General features: G+C 35.8%; 2 protein-coding genes across 2 annotated transcripts in view; both read right to left on the bottom strand.

The window, feature by feature from the left end:
• Nucleotides 1-640: 640 nt before the first annotated feature.
• Nucleotides 641-6502, bottom strand: LOC123562724 (uncharacterized). Its single transcript, XM_053536502.1, has 2 exons — nt 5892-6502; nt 641-2959 (listed from the first exon to the last, which is right to left on the bottom strand). Exons 1-2 carry the CDS (start codon nt 6254-6256, stop codon nt 1621-1623), a joined length of 1704 nt encoding a protein of 567 aa, XP_053392477.1. The 5' UTR covers nt 6257-6502; the 3' UTR covers nt 641-1620.
• A 1272-nt stretch (nt 6503-7774) lies between these two features.
• Nucleotides 7775-20262, bottom strand: part of LOC128555093 (ATPase family AAA domain-containing protein 5-like) — a 46380-nt gene continuing 33892 nt past the window's right edge. The window contains exons 14-19 of the mRNA XM_053536501.1: nt 20037-20179; nt 19257-19415; nt 14880-15446; nt 12181-12893; nt 11115-11273; nt 7775-10433 (exon numbers count right to left, since the gene is read on the bottom strand). Of these exons, the coding sequence (XP_053392476.1) occupies nt 10355-10433; nt 11115-11273; nt 12181-12893; nt 14880-15446; nt 19257-19415; nt 20037-20179 (1820 nt within the window). The 3' untranslated portion in view covers nt 7775-10354. The remainder of the gene's footprint in view (nt 10434-11114; nt 11274-12180; nt 12894-14879; nt 15447-19256; nt 19416-20036; nt 20180-20262) is intronic.

The following is a 20262-nucleotide window of genomic DNA, read 5'->3' as shown; positions in this document are numbered from 1 at the left end:
ATTATTTCATTATTTGGTCTTGTATTGTATACCGATGTTGAGGCCCTGGCCTCATTCCCGTCGGTTTAATGGCATTTACGACTGGTGTATTTATAGTAATTATACACAGCGTAACTTTAATCGTCGTAAGATATAGTTTTATTCGTAAGCCTGCAATTCTGTTTTGCCCGAGTGATCAAGTGATCTGGCAATCCTAGCTTGCTTTGTTTACTGTTGCGCTGCCATATTTGCCTAGTTTGCGTAGTTTATTGTTGCACTTGCCAAGATTTTGACTTGACTGGTTTCAAGTCAAGTTGCGTGTTTGTCCGTGGATTACAATAATAGTTTGCCTTATTCGCAACAGGTTTTGCCATTTGCTTATTTTGACTACTGCAGGTTCGGACCGTGGCTTCGGCATTCCCTGTCATACTATTGCTCGTTTTTATGGACAGTTGCTTCGATTGGCACTCCCTGTTCTACTAGGCCCGCTGGTTCTTCTCTCGGCTGACTGAGTTTGAACAGTTACTCCAGCACTCCCTGTCCAAACCTGAAGTGGCCATAAATCTCCAAATAAGTTAGCGTTACTTGTTACCCCTTACAATATTATCGTATGATGTCATGTTTACTATATAAATTAATATTGAATAATAATGATAAATCGCTTAGTGTTTTGTTTTATTATTTTTTCGAATGCTAAAATAAATCCATTTACTCTCAGTTATAACGTCATACAACGTATTAAATAACCTTTCTCTTAGTTAGAAAGTTATACAACTGATTTAATCAATTTTCACCATTAAGAAAGTCATACAACTGCATGAATCAATGTACTCTAAAATAGAAAGTCATACAACTTCTCTCAGTACAAAAGTCATACAAGTGATTGAGTCAATTTTCTCTCAGTACGAAAGTCATGCAACTGATTCAATCAGTTTACACTCAGTACAAAAGACACACAACTGTTTGAATCAAATCACTCTCAGCAAAAATACTAGTCATACAACTAATTGAAACCATTTACTCTCAGTAAGAAAGTCATACAACTGTACAACTGATGTATACAATTTACTTCGACCTAACGTAACACGGTATTTTTCCTTAGAATAACTACTCAAAGAATATCATCTGCTATCATAATATACAAATCATTTAGCAAATATGTTTTTGCCCTTCTTACAAATATCATATAAGATTGACACAAAGATATAACGATTGGATGTCATTTAAACAACAAGAACACATGAAAAAATGATTTCATATTTTACATTTCTAAATACAAGTAGGTAAAAATTAAAATGTGATCATCGGTGCAATCAACTTACCAACAGGACAAACTAAAACAATTTGATATAAGATGGTCGAATATCAAAGCCTAATTACAAATTTACAACTTTGCATACTATATTTTAAAACATAACCCTCCAAAATTGTCAAAACAGGATTTATCTGCATCAAACATTTAAAAAGATAGGAAAAAAACGTACAAAATAACAAAATACTAATATTATATACATACATAAAATTGGATATGAATGTACAATGTACATGTTTCTGACAGCAACATATCGAACACACACAAAAAACAAATATCTGACCAACGTATCGGCATAGCGACTATTTTTTAACTATATACAGTCTCGTTTAACTTTCAACATCATAAACATACATTTCATTGTGTTTATTCATGCCAACAATTAACTGTTTCTTTGATTCATCGAACCGTAAGCATGAAGGATAATGCATTTTATCCGTAAGTTTCAAGATTGTTCCTACATACCTACAATTTTCATCATATTGATGTATACTTTTAGAATCACAACCGGACACAAGAATATTATTTCTAGTTGTAAGACAAATACCGCATCCATTTTTCAGAAAAGAATCATACAAATGGCATTTTATCTTTCCATTCCTGTCAAGAACAATGATTCCGTTGTCTCTGTCTGCTATATATATGTTATTTGTACTAGACTCAAGAGTCATAAGACGGGGCGATGTGAAGATTCGTTGACCGGTATTGTCAGTGTCAACTGTGCATATAAGATTACCTTTCATATCATATTGTCGTAAATGACCTAGGACTTTGTCCTTGTCGCCTCCGCCACAAGTGACGAACAGGTAGTCATCTCTACAGCAAATACCTTTGCATGAAACATCTACTTTGAATGATTGTGTCAGTGACATTGTTTTTGCATTGTACTGAGCAAACTGTATTGTTTGCTTGTTTTGTATTGAAATAGCTAATTCTTTTGGTCTTGAAGTTTTACATATACCGCACAATTTCCCTGGGACCGATATGTTAGCCAGTTTACTAAATGACCTGGTAAATCGTTTCAGTTTGTCGTCACATGTCAAAACCCAGGTGTCATCATCTAAGCTACATGTATCATACACATAGTACGTGTCGTTTACGTCATCATTGAAGCAAATCTTATACTCTTTCTTCGAAAGAATTCTTAATGGCACGTTTGCGATAGCAAGTCCGTCGACGCCACCAAGAGCATTTCTAACACTGTCGTCTAATGAAAAACTCAGTCCTTCAAACGTTTTAACGTCTTTGTCAGTCATATCCTTTTCGTTTTTCATTTCTCTCATTTTTTGCATTTGGACAAACAGCTGTGCCTCACTAGTATTATCGATCTCTCGCACAAGTTTTGTTACCTTGTTTAATAATTTATCTACATGGCTTGCAGTATCATTCATTTTTTCTTTAAGTTGCTTATGCCTTTCATTCACAGTTTCAATCGACTTACTCTCAAGCTCTTCTATTCTTGAAACTAACTCTCTTTTGTACTCTTTTATTTCATTGATAATTTCAGTTTTAACATTGTTAATTGTTTGCATTTCATCCTGGATGGACTGTTTAGTGTCTTCATACACGGTTTTGATTCTTGTCACCTCTGCCACATAGTCGTTGTATTCTTGACTTGTTCTGATATCTTTAGCTAGCTTTAGAATGTAGTGAACGTCTTTGCACTCTCTAAAAGTAATACAGTACAAACTGTCATGGTATGTAGTATAGAAGATATATATTTGTCAATTATGGTGGCATATTTCTGCCAACCACATATCTACTTATTTATCTCGAATTTTTTCGTAAAAAAATGTCACTTATTCAGTTATGTGGTAAGTGACAAAACTGCTTGTTACCCACTTAAGTATCTTAACAGGACAAAACTGCTTGTTAGTGCTCACTACTGCCATCCACATATCCACTTACGTTAACTAGGTATCTTTATAATTGGCAATATTCCGTAATCGTCCCCTATCATTACGGAATAAATGAAAATACATAAAGTGGCATAACCGTTATGCAAATTTATAATTCCAAATCCTATCTACAGGCACAAACCATTAGGGGTGGTGGTAGGGGATCTCACAGGATGAGAAAAATGTGAAGCCAGACCGAGACTCGAACCCGTGGCCTCGGAATATCGTTCCGGTAATCTACCAACTGAGCTACCCGACCGCCTAGACGTTTTCTCCCCGTTTCAATATTCAAGTTCTATTCCGTGAAATAATTCCCCACCAAATTGAAATTCGTCCTCGAATTTCAGCAGGTACTATATAAATCAATCAGGAGACTAACCAGTGTAATGCCGTCATGGCCCCACGTTGGGCACCAAATGTCACAGGATGAGAATACGTAATGTGCAGCCAGGTCGTGACTCAAACCAGGGGCCTCGGAATACCGTTCCAATGCTCTACCGACAGAGCTACCCGACCGCCTATACATTTTCTCCCCGTTTCAATATTCTATACCGTGACAATTCCGGATAGGGGACGAAAGGTATAACCATTAATTGCCAATTTGGGTACGAATATTAAAATATTAACTGGATATCATGAAAACTTACACAATAACCACTTTTATGTGAATATGTGAATGGCAGAAGTGGGCACTTATGGTGGCATATTTCTGCCAACCACATATCCACTTACTTATCTCGATTTTTTTCGTAAAAATGTCACTTATTCAGTTAGGGGTGGTGGTAGGGGATAAGGCGGATATACACTTATTCATTCTGTCTAAGGGTGAGAAAAATGTAAAGCCAGACCGAGACTCGAACCCGGGGCCTCGGAATACCGTTCCGGTAACCTACCGACTGAGCTACCCGACCGCCTACACATTTTCTCCCCGTTTCAATATTCAAGTCATGATTTCAGCGGGTACTTTATAAATCAAGCAATTACAGGCGTCGGAGACTAACCAGTGTTATGCCGTCACGGCCCCACGTTGGGCGTCAAATGTCACAGTATGAGAAAAATGTGCAGCCAGACCGGGACTCGAACCAGGGGCCTCGGAATACCGTTCCAATCCTCTACCGACTGAGCTACCCGCTCGCCTATACATTTCAGGCTCGTTTCAATACCGTGACAATTCCGTATAGGGGACGAAAAGGCTCACCGTTAAACGCCAATTTGGGTACAAATATTAACTGGATATCATGAAAACTTTCACAATAACCACTTACTTATGTGAAAATGTGGACGGCAGAAGTGGGCTCTAACAGGCAGTTTTGTCCTGTTAACTTAATTATCTGGATAACACGCAATTTTGCCACTTGCCAGATAATAACTGGATATGTGACATTTTTAGAGAAAACTGTCTACATAAATAAATGGCTATGTGGTAGGCAGAAATATGCCACCATAGTCGATAGAAAATTCTTGTCTATGCCATTCTCTGAAATTTGGACTAGCAAATCAGAGAAAGTATCATGATGACCCAAAGACGGTGTTAACGCTGATTCAAATATACAAAATAAAGATGCGACCGTCTACAGACAAAGTTGACAAAAGGAAATCGTTTGAAAAGTATCAACATGATTCCGCTACAAACCTAAAAGAGATATGTTTTAAAAATAAAAACGTAAAAGTAAAAAAAAATCAATGCTGATAACGCTTCACATTGCAAACAGAGAAATAATTTTAAAATTGATTCAATATTTACCGCTTTTTCTATATATAAGAAAGGTCCAACACATAATATACATGTTATTAGTTTGACTGACAGTATATATTTGGAATTACCTGCTTAAAATTCCAATATAAAAGGGGCATCACATTTACGGGAAAGTAAGGGTAATACCATGTAAGCTAATTTAAAATCTATAAATTTCCATGCTTATTTAAATGAAACATTAACCAAAGAATGATATGCTGAATTAAACATGACAACTAATTCCATGTTCATAAAATTAAGGATCTAGTGCTTTTGATGAATCCGTCTTTAACTATTAAAGACAGTCAACTCGATCAACGTCAAACCAAACTACCAAGATATCGATAGTTTTTTAAACTGTATCTTCGTTAATCATACAGTAAAACCTTAAAATCTTCGTTTATCAAAAAATACGTGACCACATAGTATGTGTATCAGCTAAATAAACATAGAAAGCACATTTTGTTACTGCTTATTCTGATAATTCAAACTGCATTTTAAAATCGAAAGTAGTTTTTTCCCTAATGTTTACAAATGAATACAAAATCGTAAATCATGTCAGAAAAATATGTGTGCGGTTCATCTTTATAGAAAGTACGGCACCAAAAGAAGTTACACAGTAGGGACATGGTAAATGATTTTAACAAAAAGAAAAAGTCCTGAGTGTTTCTCTGAGATTACAAAAGTTCCAATTCTTTTTCTCTCTCGTGTGTGTGTGTGTGCGCGCGCGCGTTTGTGTGTGTGTTTTAATGGAAAAAAATTAGGTCCTAAATATTATAAACTGTTAATAATTTTAAATCAACTTATCAATATGTGGCGCCGTTCTTTATACATGAATTTGTCCAAATCTTGTTATCGAGTACATGTCATTTATATTTAAACCACTGTTAAAGAAACATTTATAACAGGAACAATCAAATGTAATATTACTATATAATAAATAGAATCTAAAAGAAAGTTAAAATACCTGTGCTCGAGTGCTATACATACAGTGCAGCAGACAATATCATGTTCACCACAATACATCTTGATCATTTCTTCAGGATGGTTCTCACATGGCTCAGTTTGGGTTCCTGGCGTGGATTCGCTTGGTGCCCCAGTTTGAACAGTCTGTTTCGGTTGAGAGGTCACATCTTTTATTAGGTGTCCTCTTAAAGCCGGAAACTTGTTGTGATCACCGAGACATTTCTTACAATAATACAACTTACAACTATCACAGTATTTATGTGCTTCCTTATACACTCCAGATTCTTCGCAAGAGGAACAGTTGTAATCATAAATTTCATCAGAGGCACCGAGCACACTTTCAGTAAACTTCCTTCCTTCCGCCATGTTTTTCTTATTTACAACTTTCGTTTTCAAAACATAAGTATTACATGGTAGGTATTGAACTTCAAAAACAATTTAGTCTTAAAATGCTCATTGCGATACGCGACTAGCGAGAAATCTGAAAATTTTACATTAGTCCAGTGTCTGCAGAGGGATTTTTGACAGATAACCTAATCCTGAAACCAAATATACGGAAGTAAAATGAACGTACATTTTATACGAATATAGTCGGAAAACAGCGAGATGTCCCGAGATTGTATGCTTCAAGTTTATCGATAAAAGTCAAGGCCCGACAACAGCAAAATAAACAGTAATGGTAAACTGACAATGCATCAGGTCAACTCGTCCAACAGTCATTATTTTATTTATTATATTTCCTCATTTCATCCACTCTCCATTTTACTTTGAAAATTGTTCTCAACACAGACTCTACTGTACGGAGTAGCTTTTTGTACACATATACATTAGTATCAGTGAAACGTTTGGAAATGATGTCAGGATTCGCTAGTATCATCCTGTTTTTATGAGGAAAAATTGGTGGTTTAAGGAATTTCTGTTGCAGTTCCGGGAAGTGGCTTCTAGCAGTGTATGAAGTTGGTTGGGTGGGGGAGCATTTAAATTTCGGGAAATTTTGTCATATTTGTGTGCCAATAAGTTCGCTGCACATCCAATTTGTGGATACGGGAAGGTACGTCGTTGATGGTGACACCATCCAGGTAATAATAAATGTAGTTATAATACAAGTACAGAGTGAAAGTGTACACTGAAAGTCAAAGTATAAAGGGGGTTGGGGGGAGTATAACTTATGAAACTTTAGTACAAGCGATATGGTCCTAATGCCAAATAATGCGGATGTTAATAAAGAAAAACTTTTTAAGTTGAAGCAAATCCTTTTGGTAATAGCAGACATAATTAAAAATAAAAGTGCATCAAAACTTTAACCATAAATCTTTTAGTGGCGGCTGAGGCAGACGCATTGGGCAAGTAGGACAGCTCTCCATATACTCCCTAGCCTTTAGTGTTTAAAAAGCACACAAATAGCATGCTAGCAACGGCTAAAACGGAACTCTTATTGTCCATGAACTTTGGACTGGATTATCCCTGCTCAGAAAATATCATAACATGGATTCGAATTAGTTTTTACAGCAGTAACATATCAATAGAAGACTGCTGCTGTGATAGTAAGTTCTCTAAGATCAGTAAAATTATTCACTGGTTTAATCTGATTTTCAGTGCTGATGGAACGTACATTACTGTGAACAGTTATTACATCTGCTTCGTGAAGACCAATAGCTACCGGATGTTATAATGTCTTGCACTGGAGATGGTTCTGTCCAGTGAAACCTGATAAATGCAAAATGAATCTAACAACTGGATGGAATGTGCTAGCAATCTGGGTTTGATTCTCAACCGCCGTTGCCATTCCGGCTATTGTCCAGTGATAGGCAGTATTGTTTCCAACTCAATATATTTAACACAATACCACCATGACACCGCTACCTATGCTCAACATATCAGTCATAAATAACAAAGACTTTTTCATGTTTAAAGTTTTACTTGCAATCACAAAAATCAAGAAATAAATATTAGATATATAACATTGCATTATAGTTCATCAAAAGTACAAATATCAAGGAATTAATGGAAAACTGCAGAAAGATGACATTTCAATTTTAGTCAAGTTACTTTAAGTTTCCATTCAATATCATTTCTTCTAACTGATTCTACTTGATTAAAACGAGTTCTGTCTCATGCAAATAATAATTCATAAAATATACATAAATATAAATAATTCATTCAATGGGTATATTAAACTGAATACAATATCTAAAATTTTCATTATAAATAAAAGAATCTGTACAAAAAAAATACATCCTTCTATGGTTGACCAAAACCCCTGAACTGAAATTTGAAACTGAAAGTTTATTTGGAGTACTCCAATCACATAGCTTAAACCAAATGTATATGCAAAATGTCATCATATAATAATAATTATTCTTGAATGCCAGACATGATTTTCCCAGGGCAAAAACAGTGCTAGAAAAACGTGTCTTACACCCTGGGGCTGTACGATGACTGGCATGCTGCCATTTATGAATGAATGCATAAATTCAGACACTATCATAGGAAAATCGTATGTTTTACTTTATTTCTTCTGTCAATTAAAGAATATGGCTTGCAAGTAAAAGAATCTATCACTTGTTGAAGGTGCAGATGGAAAAATCTGACTATCAAGTAACTGATTTGTGATTACTCGGCAAAGTCTCATTATTGCCTAAACAGTTTCCCTCAAGTCACATATATCTATCCCCACCTTCAACCACAGAAATATGCTCATGTTATAAATTTCTCGAAAGTATAGCTAAAACACAGAGATATGGTGTGGATTTTATATAAAGGACCTTGTACTTTTGCTGAAACCTTTAGTTGGGGTACTGTGCTGGACAATTCATCTTGCTATTCAAAATATTCTCAAAAGTCCTCTATGTAGCAGTTAAGGTAGGACTGTATAAATTTTACCTTGGTGCATGACCTTAACCTATTAATTGGATTAAAGTATGATCACAGACCTGCTTTAAAGCATTTAATTCTATTTAGATGTAAACAGAAGAAAAACATATTCAAACAAGATAACATTAACTGCACCATAATTCAAACATGCTTTCTGAATAGAGTAGGAGACAGTGTAAAATCAGATAATATATTTAGAGTAGGAGTGTAAAATCAGAAGATATTCTAACTGGTTACCTGTAGCAGAATATTTATGATATATGGCTAACTTGGGATAATATAGGGCCAACTTGTGAGAATATAGGTCCAACTTGTGAGAATATAAGGCCAACTTGTGAGAATATAGTGCCATTTTAAACAGTACAAACACTTTCTTGAGATTTATCTTTTATGAATACCAGAAAAGAATTCACTCTGGTTAATTGCTGATTTTACAGTACTTACAAAACATATCTGTTAACTTTTCTCTTTTGGAAATGTCCAGGAATTTCTATCAGTATGTTTACTGAAATCCTTTCAAGCTCTAAACTGAATGAAGGTAAATAATGAAATTCATGTTTCAAATTGAATAAGCATCTTTTTCCGAAGGCTGTAACAACATTTTTATTTTGAATCTATTAATCTAAGGTTCTTTTAATCAGTATTACCTCACAAAGCACTTCAGCTGGGAAAATAAATAAAAACTGTCCCCTTTGTGATAAGAAAATGTAATACTTTAACCAATGAATGAATATGTATATTTTTATCTCACTATTCTCTAATAACAGTTTGCTTATTTTGGTTTTAAAGCAGTTTTTCAACAGTATTTCAGTTATGTAATGGCAGGCACATAACCCAGCCAGTGTTCCCAGATACTGTACCAGTAATACCTTTTCTCCTCAAGTAACTGTCAACTTCCCCACATTTATCAGAGGTGGAGGATGAATGATTTCAGACATAATGTCTTTTATCAAACCGCCACAGAAAACTCTATTAATACATCCGTACTCTAGCAAACTAACTAAAACAATATATTCCAAAGAATTGAACCGTGTCAAGTATAAAACAATTTGTGACATGACCATCTGTATTTCAGCCTTATATCCTCCAACACTGTGACATCCATACAGAATAACAACTTATCATTTTATGTTTGACACTAACCTTAAAATATTAACTCTTATCCAAACATCTCCAATAAAAACATCTATAAATGTGTAAAACTCACAAACATGTACATTCACCATTATTTTCGGACAATAAGATATAAACTTTGCCATGCAGTTCTATAAATGTGTACACTTCATTTGTCGCAAGACTGTACATTAAACATAACAAAAATACATTTGTCTTTCTACAAAAATGCTCTTTGATACAAAATTCATCTATACAAATGAGCTATTGAATAAAAAAGAAATTCTCGGTAACAGTATGTAAAACGTGCTGCCATTTACGGCCCTGTCATGAAGGAGCTGTTTAAAACCACAGCATCCAATTGGTTGATTTTCGGCTTAAGTGGCAAGCCTGCATTCCCAAGACTGGTCTACACTCAGAATTTGAGGTTTTCTAAACAGGAATGTCATAATCTCTGACACCAATACTTGGAAAATGTCAAACAAATGTTGTTGCTAGGGTAGACATTGTTCTATCCTTTAATGGAAGAGTGATACTGTCCAAATAATGATGAAACCTGAAAAAAGGAACATAAATCAGTCAAATTGAAAATTCTAAAACATCAGTTTCTTAACACTTTCCAAAAGACAAAGTTCTGGATGCGTCTGAACTAAACTTAGTTTTATATACAAATAAGAAGGGCTTATAACACATGTAATGCACTATTCAAATAATGTCACAAGTATTCACAACAACTGAAGTTTGCATGCAACCATATACAATCATTACTGCACAACTCTGAGTGACTTATACTTTAACTTCTTTCTTGGATTACAGATTTCCCTGTAGACTATAAAGTAGTTTATTCTAACACTCTTAAGATTTTCTTTTATATAAGCAAAGAAAGGTTTTATCATGTATTGTCTTGTCGATTAAAACACATTTCGCAAAATGACCTAATTTTGGCTATTCTGCCTAAAAAAGGATTCCTGATCAGTATCCCTTCCTGGTGTAATTCGAACGTGTTAGAATGGAAATAGATTTTAGTTTTGTGTGCTTTGTTCGCAAAAAAACGTTTCATCTTAACTAAAAACTGTGTTTTATTTGCCAACAAAGCACATAAAACTAAAATCTATTTCCCAAACAATTTAACTGTAACCTTACTGCCATAAAGTTTAAGGTGTAAGATCAAACAACCTAAATATAGCATGTTCGAAAGTTTTAAATGTACATGTATATCTAAAAGCAATCATGTTACCTTCTTTTAGTGTTTGTGACCTGTCTACACTGCTCTGTTCTACAGATTTCCCTGAGAGTTGGTAGGTAGTCTAGGTGAACTGTTCTAAGGTGTGAATGTGAAACCAGAGGTAGATTGTCCACAGAATTGTCGCATGCTCTTCTGTACTCGGCAGGAATGCTGTATAACATAAAGGAAACGGTTTAATTGCAAGACTTTATTGTATTTTAGTACTTGAAACATGTGCAAATGTTGAGTACTGCTCAAACCTGGGCTAGAGGGTGTGGATGGAAGCATGCTTCATAACAGGCTCGATCATTTTATTTTTATGTCATGTTGGGCGTCCTGTGGAGTTCCTACATTTTCTATTTTACACGTGTCTCTTTACAAATTTTTATCAAATTTCTGCAAAAAGCTGACTTTTCAAAAGAGTACCGTTATCAACTTTTTTAACTAATTACTTAATCAAATTGTTGTAACCTGAAAATTACATATCACTATTGTACCTAAGAAACTAAAGAATAAATCTGATGAACGAGTAAACACAAAAATCTTAACATGGATGAAAATGCTGATAGGAAAAGAATCTGACAACTGCCTCTACTCTCTGTAAATTGAGAGTACTGTTAGGGAATAAAGGTACATGCTTAAATTTTTTTCAACTTCCTCAAGACTTTTATGAAATCTAAAATAATCAACTACAAATCACTATACAAGTAGGAAGTTTTCGATGAGACATGTCCTACAAATGTATCATCTGTATGAAAAGTAAAATTTAAATGTATAAACAGGTCATCACTTTCAAAATCTCCATTATGAAAAGTTCCCTCCCCCGTCCCCCCCCCCACCCCTTAGTACTAAATAAAGTTAATGTCATCAAGCAGCCACCATAGGGGATGACACAATTTTGCTGCTTAAAACAAGTTGAAATTAGAACAAAGTCAGTCTGGGAAGTTAGCTGACTGGCTGCTTAGAGCAAGTGGCTGTTTAATACAGGTGGCTGCTATGGCAGGTTAAACTGTAATACTGAATATCCTGTACGTAAAAAGGCATTTCATGCAGACTTGTTCGTGGGCTTTAATCTTACCTTATACTACTGTTATCGACTAGGGTAAAATGTTCATTCTGCCTGCTGACTAGTAGTGTGAAGTTTTCTGCAAAAGTCTCATTTTCACCATTCAACTTTTCTGCCTCTTCCTTCACTGCACTGCACTCCCTGTACATTTTACATATACTTCTTGTTTCAATCTCTGAACTATACATTCTATGAGAGTCTAGATCTAATTCACACTGTGTCGGGAAACTGGCAAGCTCGTTCCCCACGCCTGCAACAAGAGTACCTTTCACATCCCTGCCCTTAAAACTCTGCATTTTATCACAAATTTTCATTCTATCGTTAGATTCCAGCACATCTAACGATGACATTGTGTCATAAAATCTTGTAAAATGTGACAAACTCTTCGCTAAACATAAATTCTCCACTCTGCTTCCTTTCGCCAACTTTTCCGATTCTGTCCGATCATTTTCAATCTCTTCTTCCAGTTTATTATCAGAATGTTCAACATTACTTGCATCATTTGACGCTTCACTATCATATAAATCACTTTCTATTCGTATTCTTTTTCTCTTTTTAGACTTACTATTACTAGAGTCCTGAGACACTTTGAACACAGAGTCCACTACTTTTGTAGTAAATGGTAACACTATGTGTAGATTGTTGTAGAAGGGATCCATCCCTGAAGTCTGTTTTATACAACAACATGTACAAATCATTTCCTGAAGAGTGGCAGCTGACTTGGCCTGAAATGGAATTTATAGAATAATGATACAGTAAAATTCCTCTACTAATGACAGTTATGGTCCTGAATCCAAACGACCTTAACCTTTACCCTGCTAAATTTCTAATAATGAACTTGTCCATCTTTCCATTTGGACAGTAACATTAACTGTTAAAAGGGGTGCTTAACAAAAAGATACTGACTGAATGGCGAACAGTGCAAACCATGATCAGAATGTGCAAGCTAATCACAATCTACACTGGTCGAAAAGGCAGAACCAATCGTGTCCAGCATGGTAAGGGTTAAACTGAGGTGACCAGTCTTAATTGTAGAGTTGGAAAGTTAGTAAAAAGACAGCATGACCTTCTGAACAGTATCTACAGTAGTAGGTTGTCCTCAGAAATGGAGTGCCCATAATGTAGAACATCATTACATTAGATAATGAACAAGTCTTTAAATGATCATTTGAGCCGCGCCATGAGAAAACCAACATAGTGGCTTTGCGACCAGCATGGATCCAGACTAGTCTGTGCATTCGCGCAGTCTGGTCAGGATCCATGCTGTTCGCTTTCAAAGCCTATTGCGAGAAACCGTTAGTGAACAGCATGGATCCTGACCAGACCGTGCGGATGCGCAGGCTGGTCTGGATCCATGCTGATCGCAAAGCCACTATGTTGGTTTTCTCATGGCACGGCTCATTTATTAAAACACTTGTATAGGAGGCCTAATGAGACTATATTCAAGTAAGGATCCAGGGCTCCAGATAAGATGTGTATTAGCATAAATTATGCTTTGAAATAATGCATATACGCATATCTGATAATTTTTTCAGCGTATAAAAATGTATAAGAAGTTACAGAAATGCCCGCAATGACTTTTTACTAGCGTAAACAAAATCTTAATTGTCTGGATGCTTTATGTAACAGAGCATGGTTGGCATTAATTCTCCCACATAGAACGTACACACGCATTGAATGGTACCCTATAAACCTAAGTTAAACTATATCATACACTCATTGGGTGCGTAAATCAAATAGCTGTGAAACAATATTGATGGTAGTGTATTTTAAATTTAAAGCTGTGTCGATTTAAAATATCAACTTCCGGTGTGGAGTAAACAACCAAATGTCTCTTTCTAAGAATATAAAAAGTGAACAAGCACTCTACACATTCTTTAAACCAACAAATATGATCCCCAAAACATATCTAAAGGTATATTGAATATTCTATTGGATTCAGTAGCGAGTGTTACAAGCCATGGCAAGCCAAGGGAGAGAAAAAAAGCAAAAACTTTAATGCTGATTTGAAACTGAACTGCGAACAAATTCATGGGTGTTACACCCAATAAATATGTTATAAAACCAATTTCTGTTTTTTCTTCACATTTACAAATTTTCAGGAGCAAAATTACTCCTAGTAAATTTCAGATTTTACCATTTTACTCATTCACAAAAGTTATAATGAGTAAATACTCGAAGGCCAAAAAAATTATCTGGAGCCCTGAAGGATCCACAACTGGAAAATGAATTTTTGTTTGTTTAATTGGATTTTAAGTTATATGGTGACTTTCACGCTTTCAAAGGTTCTGTAGACATCATTTCAGGCATAGTCATCCACCTGGGCAGAACCATTCACCTTCTGTAAGTCAGCTTCTTAACATGAAAAATTTCTACATCCCTTGTGCTTTGATACCGCAGCAGTGAAGGGCATGTGATTTGTAGTTGTCAATCTAAAGCATGTGCAGAAAAGACAAAAAATCCCTCTGGAAAACTGGACATGTGGGAAAAAACAACTGGCAACCAAAAAACTTCTCTATTGTACACCATTAATTTTATCACTAAAACAGTTTAGCTGATACAGCTACACTCGACTCACTAACTGAAAAGAGAGAAGCAGATGGTGGTATATTTACAAGGACTTTTAACTTGTGTAAGGTGCCAAAAAACGTTATAAAATTTATATAAGTCATTATAAATTATTAGTTTTCCAGAAATAATAAGAGACGAACCTTCAGTCCCTGAGTAAGAAAATCAGCTATGGAGATATCTCTGCCACCTATGAGAGACTCCAACCCTATACTTTGAACTGGAGGATAATTCTTCACTTCCTCATTATCATCTACAGCTATAACCTCTGTCTGCCTATTTAAAGTGACTTGAGAACAAGTGTCTACCGAATTAGAATTATCATCTTCCAACACACGTCGCCTCTTCTTTAACGGCTTAATTGAAACAAAATCATCGTCACTATTATCAACGTCTCTACTCATTTCACTTTTCTGATCAATGTTCAATTTTTCTGTCTTGAGAGTAAAGTAACTGTCACTTTGTATACTGCTTTGCGAATTCTCCATTTCTAACCCTAGAGCATCTGCAGTTTTCTGGGAATTTTTAACAACTTGTATAACTTTGTGGGAGATCGTGTGTCCTCCTCCAGATTCCAAAAGGTACTGAAGAGCTACAAGGCACCTTCTCATGTCACAGTGGTAGAACTGAGCAAGTTCCGCTAACGTGATGGGATCTGTTCGCATGTTCTCAACCAATGAAATGGTCTGTAGATGAGTTGTAATGCTTGCCTGGAAGAAAAAGCATGAAAAACAATTTATAAGAATCAAGTGCTAAATCATTTTGTTGACATAAAATGTTGCTCAAAATGGCTAAGAATTTGTGGATTTCAAAGACAAACTGTATAATGGCCTACAACTTGACAAAACCCAAAAATCCACAAAAATTAGTTCACGGTCTATGTTAATGATTTTACAGTAACAATGTTGAGGAAAACTTTGCTCAATTCAACAGACATGAAAATTGAGCTAGCAAGACATAACATGTGAAAGGAGGATTAAATATGTACAAGTCTGACACACACAAAAATCTCAGTAATGTAGGCATCGGAAATAGACATCAAAATAATTGCACCTTTACTAATCATACCTGTTCTGTGTTACAAAAGTGCTTCTATTGTGACATTTTGATACAAGCAAAACTGTATTATCTGCCCTATAAAATACTGACTAGTATTTCATTTTATCGGCCTGTTACAAATTAATAAATCATAAATGTTTTTGTTGTGCAAAAAAGTATGATATTGTGTCTTAAACCATTTTCATTTTCCACTCAATTGCAAGGGAAGTATCTGCTTAGAAGTACTAGCCCAAGGCAAGAGTTGTCATTCTTTGTGGATCACAACTCAAGGCTCTCGTTTGATAAAATTTAGGGCCGAATATGGGCCCCATTCCCCCTCAACCCCCTCAAAATAATATGGTTTTTTACCCCTGATTCAAAACAAGAGGACTATGATGGTCCTGATTCGCTCACCTGTCCCCACATGACCCAGTTTTGAACTGTGTATAACACTGTTTTTTCTATTTTTTGACATAGTGATCTAGTTTTGGAGCTCATGTGACCCAGTTTTGAACCTGACCTAGATATCATCAAGATAAAAATTCTAACCAATTTTCATGAAGATCCATTGAAAAAAATATGGCCTCTAGAGAGGTCACAAGGTTTTTCTATTATTTGACCTAATGACCTAGTTTTTGAAGGCACGTGACCCAGTTTTAAACCTGACCTAGACATCATCAAGGTGAACATTCTCACTAATTTTCATGAAGATCTCATGAAAAATATGGCCTCTAGAGAGGTCAAAAGGTTTTTCTATTTTTAGACCTACTGACCTAGATTTTGACCGCAGTTGACCCAGTTTCGAACTTGACCTAGATATCATCAAGATGAACATTCAGACCAACTTTCATACAGATCCAATGAAAAATATGGCCTCTAGAGAGGTCACAAGGTTTTTTTATTATTTGACCTACTGAACTAGTTATTGATGGCACGTGACCCAATTTGAACTTGACCTAGATATTATCAAGATGAACATTCTGACCAATTTTCATAAAGATCCATTCAAAAGTATGGCCTATAGAAAGGTCACAAAGTTATTTTTAATGTTTGACCTACTGACCTAGTTATAGAAGGCACGTGACCCAATTTCAAACTTGACCTAGATATCATCAAGTTGAACATTCTGACCAATTTTCATGAAGATCCATTCAAAAGTATGGCCTCAAGAGAGGTCACAACGTTTTTCTATTTTTAGACCTACTGACCTCGATTTTGACCGCAGTTGACCCAGTTTCAAACCTAACCTAGATATCATTAAGATGAACATTCAGACCAACTTTCATACAGATCCCATGAAAAATATGGCCTCTAGAGAGGTCACAAGGTTTTTTTTATTATTTGACCTACTGACCTAGTTTTTGAAGACACATGACCCAGTTTCGAACTTGACCTAGATATCATCAAGGTGAACATTCTGACTAACTTTCATGAGGATCCCATGAAAAATGTGACCTCTAGAGTGGTCGCAAGCAAAAGTTTACGGACGACAGACGCTGCGCGAGCACAATAGCTCACCTTGTCACTTTGTGACATGTGAGCTAAAACATTCCCCCCTCTAGTCCAAGAACATCAGTGCTAAGCGCTTTGCAGTTGACCTGTTGGCCTTAAAATCTTTTTTCCGAAAATTCAGTTGCTCAGAGAAAAAATATAAAGTGTGATGCCTGAATAAGGTTGTTTATAGTTGGAAGAGTTCATACAGCAGAATTTATAATTAACAGGATTCAGGTTTGGGTCAGTAAAGTTGAAAAGAATGTATATATTTGTTTGCATTTCTTTTCACGTTTGAAATTCCCCGTCAAAAGAATTTTTTTGAAAAATCATGCAAAATTCCCCCCTTGCATGGACCCTGGCCTCAGTCCCAAAAAGCAAACGAGAGCCCTGCAACTTTAAATCAAGTATTAAAACTTCTGTTATTGATATTAACAAAACTATCATAAATTCCACATTTGTGAAATCATTCATTGCCTATTTCAAGGACTTAGAAATCAATTTCTAGACTTTATTTAATGTATTTCTATCATTGGAAATTTTACAGTCTATCTCTAAGTAATGTAATGTGACTCTTACATTGTCTATGCAGTCAAAGTTTTCAAACATGACGTGGTACAAAAACGTTTTCCTCAACACTTTATATAAGCATGTTGTAAAACATGTCAATAAATGTACTAGGTGAATTTCTGAAATGCTTATGCAGCATTGTAAATCATTTAATTGCTGTTTGTATCATCTGCCAATATATGGGAGCTTAAACAAGGCAGTCTGAAAGACAGCTAAATTCCCCGCCACTGTTATAGATAGTGAAACGGTAAACCTTTGACCTTGAACTGTGACCTTGACCTTGAACTGACATGGCCGACTCATGTATTCTGCAGATCGTCTTGACAAGGCGATCATTTGACCAAAGTTTCATGAAAATCCTTCAAGGGGTTTAGGAGATACAGAGCTCAAACCTTTGACCTTGAGTTGTGACCTTGACCTTGAGTTGACATGGCTGACTCATGAGTTCTGCACATCATCTTGATGAGGTGATCATTTGACCAAAGTTTGAATTGGTCCCTATCCCCATTTCTAACAAAATAGCAGGAGACCTTACGGTATTGTTACACACCAAGTTTGATAAAAATCCATTACATTTTAGTGGTTAATGCGAAGAAAGGCTTAGCTTGTTGGTTTAGGAGATACAGAGTGGACATAAAATGAAAGGCTCAAACCTTTGACCCCAAGTTGTGACCTTGACCTTGAGCCAGCATGGCTGACTCATGAGTTCTGCACATCATCTTGAAGAGGTGATCATTTGACCCAGGTTTTATATGAATCCTTCAAGGGGTTTAGGAGATACAGAGTGGACACAAAATGGAAGGCTCAAACCTTTGACCCAGAGTTGTGGCCTTGACCTTGAGCCAACATGGCTGACTCTAAGTTCTGCATATCGTCTTGATGAGGTGATCATTTAACCCAAGTTTCATGAAAATCCTTCAAGGGGTTAGGAGATACAGAGCAGACAGAAAATGGAAGGCTCAAACCTTTGACCCAAAGTTGTGACCTTGACCTTGAGCCGGCATGCTGAACCATGAGTTCTGCAAATCGTCTTGATGAGGTGATCATTTGACCCAAGTTTTATAAAATTCCTTCAAGGGGTTTAGGAGATATAGAGCAGACATGAAATGGAAGGCTAAAACCTTTGACCCAGAGCTGTAACCTTGACCTTGAGCCAATACAACTGACTCATGAGTTCTGCACATCGGCTTGATGAGGTGATCATTTGACCAAAGTTTCATGAAAATCCTTCAAGGGGTTTAGGAGATATGGAGGGGACACAAAAGTGTAACTTGAATTTTTTTCTCAAAAATTAAGACACAATCCAATACCATTTTCAGCAGGAAAGCATGCTGCTGATGACACGCTTTAAAACTCTGATGAGAAGACTGGTACAACAATTAGTATACTTAATCAATTAGCTACATTTAGCAGGAATTTACCACAGATGGTCTTTTAAAGTTCATTTGTTCATATCTGCCATCAAATGTATCTGTGAAGCCTGGATCTGCTGTAGTCAGGACAATGGGAATCTTTGTGTTGGACATGAAATTCTGTATCGCAGACAAAAATCCCCTGTCCTCATCAAACACTATATCAACCTAGAATTGAAACAATAGATATGAACAAAAAGTAAACTGTTGAAATATATAATACCCATCTTTCATTGAAATATTTTACCATTAGATATTTACTTCAAATGTAAACAAGACCTGTCCGTAAAACAGCCAATGCTCAACTATTCAGATTGTTGTTGTCCCAGAAGCAGGAATATTACCCTAAATGTTAAAATATCTATATAGAGTTTCAATTCAATATCTGCATTTCGTGGGCTTAGTGCAAAAAGGTTGTAACTCCTTTCTTTATTTCATATAAGTTACAACCGTTTTGCGCTAAGCCCACAATTTGTTTTTGAGATAGTAACTAGCATGCAAAACTTTAACCAGCAGTTTTAAGTTCAAATGGGGACATAATTTGGCCAAAATGCATGTCAGAGTTATGGGACTTGATGCTATCAGCTAATTTTATAACCCCGAAGACACATTTTCTTGTGCAGACTGATCATGACCTGCACTGTTGGCTATTCAGTCAGCAAAGTTTCAACGAGCTTCAAAAAATAAATAGTATTGCTCAAACTAAATGATGGACCAGTCCATTATAGAAATTTAGCAGTGTAAAGGTTAAACCAATTCATTCATTACAAGATCACAGCTATTACTTACCTCATCAAACAGTATCAGTGTTGTACTAGACAGGTTCAGACTCTTGGCAGCACTCTGGGAGTTACTGTCCTCAATCACCAGCTGCAAGCTCTTGTGTTTCATTTCATTTCCTCGCTTCTCTCGCTTATTTTCGGGGTTTCCTTCTGTAAATAGTAATATTTCCATTTGAAACTTGATTATTTATGTCATAAAATAGACTACCTGTACAGTAAATTATCTTTGGCAT

This window comes from Mercenaria mercenaria, chromosome 2, assembly GCF_021730395.1.
Source record: "Mercenaria mercenaria strain notata chromosome 2, MADL_Memer_1, whole genome shotgun sequence".
Lineage (NCBI taxonomy): Eukaryota > Metazoa > Mollusca > Bivalvia > Venerida > Veneridae > Mercenaria > Mercenaria mercenaria.
Note: the sequence above shows the minus strand (reverse complement) of the source record. Positions and strands in the feature narration are given on the sequence as shown.